General features: G+C 36.0%; 1 protein-coding gene across 1 annotated transcript; it reads right to left on the bottom strand.

Moving 5' to 3' along the window:
• Positions 1 to 583: 583 nt before the first annotated feature.
• Positions 584 to 1,760, bottom strand: LOC136219778 (protein FANTASTIC FOUR 4). Its single transcript, XM_066007315.1, has one exon. The coding sequence runs from the start codon at positions 1,637 to 1,639 to the stop codon at positions 665 to 667; it is 975 nt and encodes a 324-aa protein (XP_065863387.1). The 5' UTR covers positions 1,640 to 1,760; the 3' UTR covers positions 584 to 664.
• Between the last annotated feature and the right edge of the window lie 9,963 nt (positions 1,761 to 11,723).

Here is an 11,723-nt window from a genome sequence, read left to right as displayed (position 1 = left end):
CACTTTTCGTATATTAAAAACTTAAAATGATGACTAAACATAAATAATATTAAATAAAAAAATTAGATCAAATCTGACAATTATTTTGAAACAGAAGAATAATATTTTGAGCTAATTACAAAAGTAAAAATAAATTATGTAATTTTGCAGAGATAAATATTGAGGTCTATGAAATTTTTATTTTTTTATCTAATTTTTCTTTTTTTTATATAGTTTTTACTATATTTTGTTGGACAAATTACCACTTGAACATTTGCAACAATCTTAACCAAAATTCTTTCTTCTAGTAAAAGTACAATCCTTCTATCAGACCCGAATTGAATGGTTGGGTTTAACCGGTTGAACCGAAAACCGGATAGTTATCATGTCTGATGCTGAATTTGTTAATTAGTTATGGAAGTTTTGGATAGTTGAGCAATTAGGTAATCACATGGTAACATTATAATATGTATAAATTTGTTTTATGTTCATAATGGAGTGGGAAACCACTAGCTAGCTTCAAGTAACGATAATAACTACCTACCACAACACATTCTGTTTTTTTTTTTTTTTTCTCTCAAGATTATCAGAGTAAAAGAAAAAATTAAGAAAAGAAAAGGGTAAATTTCATTAAAATAAAAAGAAAATGGGAAATAATTATAATAGAGAAATCCAAAAAGGAACTTTAGGTTGTAGCCACCCAAAAAGGTTCCCAATTTAACAATCCTTTGTTCTCTAGTTCACCTTCTTTGCATCTTGTGCTTCTTCTCCTCCTTTGTCTTTGAATCTCTTTCTTCCCAATTTCACCCCCAAATTTTAAATTATTCTCTTCTGTATCCCTTTCTTCTATTTCAGAATCTTCCTCTACACTATTCCCTTTTTCCATTATTTCCTCCTCTTCTTCTTCTTCACCGTCCACGTCATATTCCACGTCCTCTTCAATTTCATCATCCAAGTCAAAATTAGAAGCAGAATCGTTGACGAAAGATAATCGGAGACGGCCGTCGGTTCTTTCCGCTTGGAAACATGATTGAACCGCTGGGACCTGGACGGCCATGAGTATCAACCGTCCGTCTTCCCTGTGGGGCCTAAATTGAATAGATTCCACACCGCTCATCGTTGTCAATGGAGGCGGAAAACTCCGACAACTCGCTTTTTTCGATTCCAAATATTGACGTGGTTTTGAATTCGAATTCGAATTCTCTTCCTCCTCCATTGCTGCACAGCTCGAATTCTCTACTTCTGATTCTGATTCTTCTTCCGATCCAAATTCCGATGAGGATGATTCGAAAATGAGAGCATGTTCGGAGGAAATATCGCTGCCAGTTTCGCAACCTAGACTCTCAGTACACAATTGGAGGCTCTTGTCACTAAGTTTAGAAGAGTAACGATTGGTTAGAGGATGAATATATACATTCTCTTTATTAGTTAAAGAGGATTTCGATAAATCCTGGAGGAAACTCCATCCGCCTCCATTATCAGGATTTGGAGATCTTTCTTCGTTGATTTTAGATTCAGATGCGCAAGGTTTGATGGCTAATTCGAGAGATTGAGAGGAGAGAAGTTTTGGTGATGATAATTTGAGTCGTAATGTTGTTCTTGGCTCTAGGGTTTGGGATTCAAGGCAGGATTGTAAACCCTGGCAAACTATGGTTGCCATTTTAGGGTATGAAGATTAGGAAAACAGAGTGAGGGTATTGAGAGAGGAAGGGAAGAGAAGGAAGTGAAACATGAAGGAAGAGTGGAGGGTTGGGGTATGAATTTGTAGTGTCGAAAAAGGGGCCTTTTAGACACCACTTGTACTATTCAATTCTAATCTGCCACACACACTCTAAAGGAGGGGAATATTAAAAGATAATAAATTATGTGGGAGCTAATGGAGGAGCTCTTCAATTGTTTTTTTTATTATTTTTATTATTACAACATATATTCTCGTTTTGACTCTATATTAATTAAAATGTTTATTTGTTTATTTTGAAACAATTACAAAATTATCATAACTCAACTCCTATATTCCTGAATCTAGGAGTGGAAGACGGTGGATTGACACTCATCTTCTTAAAAAAAAAAAAAAAATGAAATTAGTCGGATTCAGAGTTTCAATTGAAATATATAATACATATGCATTAACTAAAAATAATAATTATATCAAATATATATAGAATAGTTGTTAGCTGATTACATTAGTTGTTCGGTGACTATCTTTTTAGTTAGCTGATTTCACTAGTTGATTCTGTAAAGTTGTTTAGTAAAACTTAGCTGATTGTTAATAGATGTTTGTGTAAAATGATAAATATGGATATTGTAAAATATTTATTTGAGATTAAAGGGTAGTAATTAGAGGTAAAAATGTCATTCACAAGAAATAAAGCAATAAGCTAATTGAAAAGGCTTATAAAAACTAACTTTTTCAAAATTAGATTTTTTTACCTAATAAGTTATTTCAAACCTCTTTTCACCAAACATCATTACTTAACATTTTTAAAATGGTTTAAACCTTTAATTTTATTCAAAACCTCTTTACCAAACTGGCCATATAGTTAGTGAAGTTATTATCAATTGTATCAATGCACCTCAAATTGACATTCTATTTTTCAAAAATAATTTCCACTTAAGTAAGAGACTTGGTCTAGACATGCCTAGACATGTTTATGGATTCATCTACATCAAGTTCAAATTGGATTTTAAAAGGTTTTACTTAAAAAATACTCAAGCCAAACCTATTAGGTTGTTAGTTTAAATGGTTCATACTGGACTAAACTCTGAAATTTAACTCAAATAAATGCACTTTTATAAGTATATATAATTATTGGGGCATGTTGGACCGTTGGTCTAATTTTTATAAATTTCAAGTGTTCCTTATCAATAAATAAATTTAGGTTTTAATTAGTCAGAACTGAATTAGATTGAGTATGATCAATTTTCCTTTATTAAATACAATTTGGATAGACTAAACTAGTATCCGGACACATAAACATGTTTATTCAAACTATGTAAATTAAATATCTCGTGTTTAAATCTTAATGTCTACATAAATTCTTAGATGAGGTAAGTGATTTTAAAAAAATATGTTATAAATATGAAATGGATTTGAATGGGTTACATGAAAATAAAAATCCGAAGAAGATTGCCCGATATGGGCAGAATTAAGAATGTCGTCACATGGGAATGACATGAATGTAGTTAAAGGGAGAGACATATAATAATTAAGCTATTCCCATTTTATTTCCTTCCAAAAGAAAACCAACAAAACCCAACCAAAATCTACGATTCTCTCATTTCTTTCTTGATCCTTTGACAGTGATGCCTTTGCTATTTTTTCCTTTTTCTTCTTCCCTTCTAATTTTTCCTTTTATAATTATATAATTGTTTCCAACTCATTTTTCATCATATTTATCGGGAAGACAATCGCGCTGCCGACTGGATGGCGAATTTCACATGTTCGGTTTCGCTGGGTCATCATGAATGTGATATGCTTCCTGCAGGCCTCCAAGACATCTTATTTGAGGACAGTTGTGGCTCGAGTCTGAGTCGTCTAACTCGAGTGTAGTCTCTGTTTTTGTTTTTTCTGGGCTTCGGCCTTCTCTGTGCTACCAAAAAATATAATTGTTTCCAAACAAAAAATGGTTTAAAATTATATAATTATATAATTGTTTTAGTTTTAGTGTGTGATTCATGTAATGATGAGAGTCAGGGGAGTAGATGAGGGCGTACAAGGAGTGCTAACGCACAGGGCCTCAAAATTATAAGGGCCCCAAAATTTAAAATGTGCTTAGTCGAATATAGATATTAGTTTAAAATAATAAAATAATAATATAATGTAATAAGATTTATTTACACTTTTTCATTACATTGAGTGCGTATGTGATTTAGATATTCAACCATTCAAAATTTACAACCTTAATACAAAATTCTATTAATTAGTAAGGGTTTAAGAAAAATTTAGCACAGGGGCCCCAAAAAGTTTAAAACGGCCTGAGAGTCAAAACCTAGGTTGATTGCCTACTTGCAAGAGAAAACCAACCATAATAATAATAATAATAATAATAATAATAATAATAATAAGGATACGATGCAAATACACTCCCAACATTAAGAGTTATGGATAATTTTATCATACTATTTAAATCGTGTAATTTTAAATTAATTTTAGATATTATTATAAAATTATTTTCTAAGTCATAAATCATGTTATTCTCAGGGGCGTATACAGGGGGGCCTGGGGGTGCCCGGGCCCCTCCGGCCGCCGGAACCACCATGGTTACGAGTAGTTTCGGCCCCCTTAAATATTAGTGTATATACACTATGTGTAGTAATATTTCATTGTTTAAAGGTAGATGAGATGGTTAAAACACTTGTTTCTTTTTAGAAGGTCCTAGGTTCAATTCCCCCTAACCTCAATTTATTTTAGGAAGTGTTTATTTACTTAAATTTTAAATATAAAAATGTTATATTTTTTTTTTGAAACTAGTATTGAACTAATAAAAAAAATTAATTATATTCCATTACGTGTTTGGCTTGTCCAAAATTCAAAATTTCTATTTTTTTCGGCCTGTTAGGCATTTCTAAATCCAAATTTCTAATTTTTTTTGGCTTGCTAGGCCTCTATAAATCCAAATTTCTAATTTTTTTTTGGCCTGTTAGGCTTTCATAAATCCAAATTTTTAATTTTTTTTTGACCTCTTAGGTCTCCTTAAAATTGGTTTTTGATCATTCAAATTATAACACGCATATATACAATAAAAAATTAAGCAAGTTCGAATTAGCAAAAAAAAAATTTCCCGAACACACGTGTAAAATCGGCCTCCCAACCGACTAATCCTGTATTCGCCACTGGTTATTCTTATTATATATAATGTATCATTTTATCACTCATCAATAATAAATCATATCTATATATGTGTAAAAAAGAAATAAAAAAAAATTATACTATAAGAAAAAGAAAATAAAACAATCCAAATATTTGGTCAAATTTAAAAGCATTTCTATCTCCAAATTAGAGATTTTTTTTAGGTGTAAGTGTTTTCAAAAGAAATTATTAAAAAAAATAGTAAGAAAATATGAAAAATCATTTATTTGGCGACGGAGTTTATTTCCAAATGGCGAAAATCACATAATTTTTTTTTTACTTTACCCTAATAATATAATAATACTAATAATAATAAAAGATTTAGAGCTTTCTATACTTGGATAATTAATAGTCATTTCTCCAAATCTAAATGTTGGAGTAAAGTGACAATTTTGGCAACTTGAAGTGTGTTTCGTTTTTAAACAAGTTCAGTCAGTCAATAAACCATTTTAAACAAATCAAAATGAATAGTAATTTTTTTTTTAAAAAAACAGGGAAGAAGCATAAAATGAACCATAAGTTACTTTTTTTTTTATAAAAGTACTTATATTTTAATAGATGAACAAACAACAATATAACAAAGAAAGTATAAGGAATAAAACCTTATAAAATTCATAAATGCATTAAAACGACTACAACGAGCAAAAAAAACCATAAAATGTATTAAAAACAAAGAACAATAAAATATATACTTCTCGTAAATCCAAATCCATAGAAAAGCATCGGCAATCCAATCATCATCATTTAAGCCATTCTGAATATTTGGATGTGAATCATTTTTTTTGTTGCAACCACGTAGATCCATTAATCCACGAATAAGATAAACCATTTCCGCTCGTGCTAAATTCAAAAAAGGTATAAACGAAATAATAATCGAGAGTAGATACAATTCAGATGAATAAAGAGATCAGATGAAGTATATGATCAGAAACAGAAAAGACGAATAACAATAATGGAAAAACACAACAAATCTAACCGGTGGGGGAGGAGGAAGAAGGAAGACAAACTTCCCTTTCCCTCTTCCTCATCAAAGTAGATTCACAAAATTAGACAAGTTGTGTATTTGATAAATGATGAGATTTTGAGAGAAGAGGGGAAAGAGATGAGAAGAAGAAAAAAAAGGGAAGTTTACTTAAAGCAAATTAAAATAACAATTAGGCCACTATAAGCAAATTCAGGGACCTAATAAAACATTTATAAATTTTAGGTATGAATCAAATTATTTGACTAAATATGGAGGATTCCTTATGTATTAAACCTTAGATCAATTGGCACCTTAATCCCACGCCATTCATGCAAAATTTCTGAATTGTGAATGAATTAGACCACAGATTAATTTTTTTTTCTTTGTGGTCCATTTTTGGTATTTTTGTGTCCTGTTAAATATAATGTTGTCCTTTTTATTGGTACTTAATAGAACTTTTAGGATAAAGTTCATTTGGATTTGGATTGCTGAGTTATCAAGCTAATATTGACATCTTTTTTTCTTTTGTGGATCAAGACATTATTCCATTTATTTTTTATATCTTATAACAAAATTAAATTCAGATCGTCCAATTTCCAAATGGCTAGACACACATATATATACATATTATGGAAAAAAAACATCATATTTTTTTTATAGAAAAAAAATAAGTACAACAATAAATACGTAAGGGAAAAAAAAACCCATACAAGATCTATATACAAGGATGAGAACGACTGCAAAGAGTTAAAAAAAAAAGCTATAAAGGGTATAAAAAAACAATTAAAACATACACTTTATGGAAACCAAATCCGTAGAAAATCAGTTACAATCGAATCTTCATTATTTAGGACTTTCTAAATATTCAAATATGAGTCCTGAAGGGATTAGCAACCACATAGATCTATTGATCCACGGGGAAAATAAACTGTTTCCGCTCTTACTAAATCCGAAAAAAGTATAACTAGCAGAATAATAGAGAGCGAACAGAATTCAAATGGATATAGAGTCTGATAAAATACATAAAACTAACTAAATGGAAAATATAACAAAGAAAATACATAAAATCTAACCCAGTGTAAGGAGGAAAAAGAAAGATAAACTTTTATCATCCTTCTTAAAGTAAATCCATAAAATAAGAAGGTTTGAAGTTTCTTACGGAACGTTGATAGAAAATGGGAAGAGAATGGAAGAAAAACAGGAGGAGGTGGCAACAGTTTGTCTTGTTCGAGAAAGAGCAGTTCGAGAGAGATACCACGTTTATTTTAACACTTTCTATTGTTGTTATATAATTTAATTATAAAGTTAGTTTTGTTGCTATAATATATGGTTTAAATGATGATTAGCCGTCTTATCTTAAATTTCTTGAAAGCTTTGTGCAAAAAAATTATGCGGATGCTTAATATTTAATATAATTTTGTATAAAAAAAATAGATATAAATGAATTGAAAGAGTGTTAATTTTAAACATTTAAACTAAATATAGAAAAATCTAGCCGAAATAAAAATTCTTTGTGATGTCGTTGTCTCCTACGGCGGCCACCCTAGGGCTCAACCCACCGGATCGCCAGAATTCCGCACAACCACCTCCCGTATTCCCTTTTCAGACACAGTCCTCCTCCACAAACCCGCCGAAGCTCTCTTGGAAGGATATTGCCTCGGAAAAATCGGTAGCCGATGAGAGGAAAACACGAACAGACCTCTGTGCTGCAGGTTTGATTTGTATTTGTTTTGATGATGTTGATCCTCTGTTTCTGAAGGTAACAATTGACCCTGCACTAAAAAAGAAGTTAGCGACGCCATGGGAGAATGCCCTTGTGATCAAATTACTTGGCAGGAGTGTGGGGTATGTGGCGCTGCAACGCCGAACTATGGAGTTGTGGAAGCCGATTGCCGGAGTAAGTATGATGGATTTAGGGGATGGTTTTCATTTAGTGCAATTTGATAATGATTTGGATAGAATCCATGTGATCAATGATGGCCCCTGGCTAGTATAGGGACATTATCTTACTGTCCGGACATGGTCAGCTGAGTTTAGCCCATCGGAAGCGAGTGTGGAAAAATCATTGGTTTGGATACGGCTCCCTAACCTTCCCCTGGTCTTCTATGATGGAGATGTGCTTCTAGGCATTGCAGCCACTGTTGGAAAACCAATTAGGGTGGATGAAAATACAGCAAAGAGAACAAGAGGAAGGTTTGCGAGAGTCTGTGTGGAGATAGATCTCCTAAAGCCCTTGATAGCTCAGTTTGAGTTGGACGGGGAGGTTCAATGTGTGGAATATGAAGGGCTACATACGGCTTGTACGAATTGCGGGCGCTATGGTCACCTTAGAACTGAATTTTGTTGGCCAAGTGCTGTTGCAGCGAAGAGCATCCCCGGGAGTCAGTGAGATGGTGGTAGGGGAAGAAATAGAGAACAATCTTGAGAGTACAAGGGGCCCGCAACTGAAGGAGATGACTGAACCGAAGGCAATGAACAAGGAGGATAGTCCGGAGGAGTATGGGCCGTGGATGCTAGTTCCTACGAGAAAATACCAGGCTAGGAGCAATAACCAGAGAAGTAATGGTCCAGGGATACAGGATGGTTGGAAACCGGCACAAGGTAATCCCTTTGTCACTGAATCTATAGTAGATCTCTCCAAGCTGAGTGAAGAAGGTTTCAGGGGCTTTAATGTGATGAACAAAGCAATTAAGGGTATCCTGGAGGAGGTTCCACAAGGGGCTCAGAAACAGAAAGGAAAAGGGGTAGCTAAGCAGGGCTTCAAGTATAAGGAGAATAGGGACCACAGTTTGGTGCACAACTCAAATAGATTCGCCAATTTGAACCTGGATACCATGGATGTTAAATTTGGCAAAATCGTAGAAGAGGGAGAACCACAGGGCGGAAGCTCAGAGGGAATGAAGTCCTGGAGAGGAAAGCGCACCAGGTTTGAACCAGAATCAGGTATGGTGTTGAAGGAGCTAAATAGTAACACAGTGCCGGAGAATAGAGTTATGAAAGGTAATGATAAACTGCTTCAGAAATTGAGAGATAGATCTCTTGCGCAAAGCCAGGTGAGAACTGCTAACAAGGAGGACCAGCCTCCAGGATTTATGTCGACTTGATGCGATGTGGGCAGCCAATACTTCTCCCTACCTTATTAATGAAGTTTATCACTTGGAATTGCTTTGGTGCCGGAGGAACGGAATTTCAACGAGCTCTTAGACATATGGTAAAGGTACATAAACCTAGCATTGTTTGTCTTTTAGAAACTCGCATCCCCGGGTCTTGGGCGATGGAGATTGGGAAGAAGATTGGCTTACAGAAGTGTGAGATTATTGAAGCAGAGGGCTTTAGTAGAGGAGTTTGGGTTTTCTGGGATGAGAAGCAGGTTCAGGTCAATGTTAAGAAGAAAAATTACCAGTTTTTGCATTGTTCGGTTTCTTTTAAAGGGGGTGAATGGAAAGACCAGCATTTTGATTTCACTGCTGTTTATGTTAGACCACAAATGGCGAATAAAAGGAACTTTTTTAGGGATATGAAAGCAATGAAGGATAGTGCAACCGACCCTTGGTTGATCTGTGGAGACTTCAATTGGATTAAGGAGAGTAGTGAGAAGCAAGGGGGATCGGTAAGGACTCTAAATAGGTGTGGACCTTTTGCTGCATTGATAAATGAGATGGAGTTGGTTGACTTGGGGTTTATAGGCCCAAAATTCACTTGGTATAGAGGATCCACACCAAGGTCCAGAACGGCTTGTAGGCTCGATATGGGGCTATGCACTACGGACTGGAGGCTCCGGTTCCCTAACGCAGTTGTCAGACATCTTCAACGGACTCAATTGGATCATTCTCCGATTCTTGTAGATCTCTATAACATGAATAGGAGAAGGGATGGGCAGTTTCAGTTTCTTGCGGCGTGGATGGAGGATAAGTCGCTGAAAGATGTGGTGGTTCGGAACTGGGAGGGACTGCTGAACTTGGTGAGGCCCTTCGCGGGAAGGCTGACCATCTCAAAGTTTGGAGCAGGGACGTGTTTGGAAGTATCATGAAAAGGAAGAACCGGGCTGCAAGACTAGCAGATATTCAGACACAGTTGGCATCCAGATTTACGACAGGGCTGATTAGGCCCGAACAGAAAATCATGAGAGAACTTGACAATATTCGGAAATAAGAGGAATTTTTTTGGGCTCAAAGATCAAGGGTACAATGGTTAACTGAAGGTGATAGGAATACTAGATTCTTTCATATGTCAACAATGATCATAAATAGGCGGAATTGGAGGATGGGCATTCGGGATGTGAATGGGTCCTGGGTCTAGGATGAGGAGAAGTTACGTACAATGGCGTGCAGCTTCTTCAAACAACTATATTCTGAAGATTTACCGATTAGAATATCCAACTCTTCGAATCATCAATTTTCGGAGATTAGCAGCTCAGATCATTCAGACTTGGGCAGGCCTTTTCAATTGGAGGAGGTTAAGGAAGCTCTCAAGAGGATGGCTCCGTGGAAAGCTCCAGGTCCCGATGGGTTCCAAGCTGGCTTCTTTCAAAAATTCTGGGATACAGTAGGGGGATGCACTAGTGAGAAGGTTCTTCAAGCCCTCAATACTAGACATCTAGAGGAAGGAATGAACGACACGTTTATTTCACTAATCCTAAAAGTGAATGATCTAGAGAACTTTGCACAGTTCAGGCCAATCAGTCTCTGTAATGTCAGGTATAAACTTATCACGAAGTGTATAGCAAACAGATTGAAACTAATCCTTCCCCAGGTAGTGGGCCCTATGCAGAGCAGTTTTGTCCCAGGAAGGCAGATTTCAAATAACGTTGTGCTCTTACAGGAGTCTGTCTTCGCTTTCCAACGATAAAGGAATAAGAAAGGGCAGATGTTGTTGAAGTTAGATCTTGAGAAAGCATACGATGGGATAAATTGGAACTTCCTAAGAGATACACTCGGGATTCTGAATCTTCGTGAAAATATGATATCGGTCATCATGGAATGTGTCACGACTCCAGTGATGCAGGTCCTCTGGAATGGAAAGAAGGGGGAAGGGTTCTATCCATCTCGCGGGCTCAGACAAGGCGATCCACTATCCCCGTATCTGTTTGTGTTATGCTTGGAACGTCTAAGCCACCTCATCTTAGATGTAGTGGAGACATGGGAATGGATACATGTGCTCCTCTCGAGGAACGGGCCTAAAATCTCGCACTGCTTCTTTGCCGATGACATTGTGTTAATGGCGGAAGCGTCAGTTATGCAGGCGCAGACATTTAAAAGAATTCTAAGCTATTTTTGTGATGGCTCGGGTCAGAAGGTAAGTCTTGAAAAGTCGTGTTGTTTCTTCTCTGCAAATACGAAGCCCGAGACTCAATAGCAAATTACTCAGGTGTTGGGGATTCAAAGCACAAAGAATCTAGGGAAATACCTAGGGGTCCGACTTGTGCACGAAAGAGTAGGGAGGCGTTCATTTGACTATGTGGTGGAAAGGGTCCGGAATAGGCTGGCAGGTTGGAAATCGAAGACCCTATCCATTGCAGGAAGAACAACTCTAGTAAAAGCAGTGCTATCAGCTTTACCAAACTACACTAGGCAAACTGTCTTATTTCCGGTAAGTGTGTGTAAGGACCTGGATAAACTGAACAGATATTTCATTTGGGGAAGTTCTGAGGAAGGACGGAAGGTCCATCTTGTGAATTGGAATACTGTGTGTAAACCCCGCGGAAAGGGAGGGTTACGGGTCCGGTAGGTCCGTAAAACGAATCTAGCTAGCATTGCTAAGCTAAGCTGGAGAATGATCACTGAACCGAACTGTTTTTGGGTCAAAGTGATGAGAGGGATTTATGGGGGTAATAGGAACAGCCTTGACATGTTCAGGAAGAAAAATCAACACAGCGGAATATGGAAGAACATAATGAAGGGAGCGACGATTCTTAAATTGGGCGTTCGACGG

Source organism: Euphorbia lathyris, chromosome 2 (genome assembly GCF_963576675.1).
Source record: "Euphorbia lathyris chromosome 2, ddEupLath1.1, whole genome shotgun sequence".
NCBI lineage: Eukaryota > Viridiplantae > Streptophyta > Magnoliopsida > Malpighiales > Euphorbiaceae > Euphorbia > Euphorbia lathyris.
The sequence above is the reverse complement of the archived record's forward strand: the minus strand, read 5'-3'. Positions and strand labels throughout refer to the sequence as shown.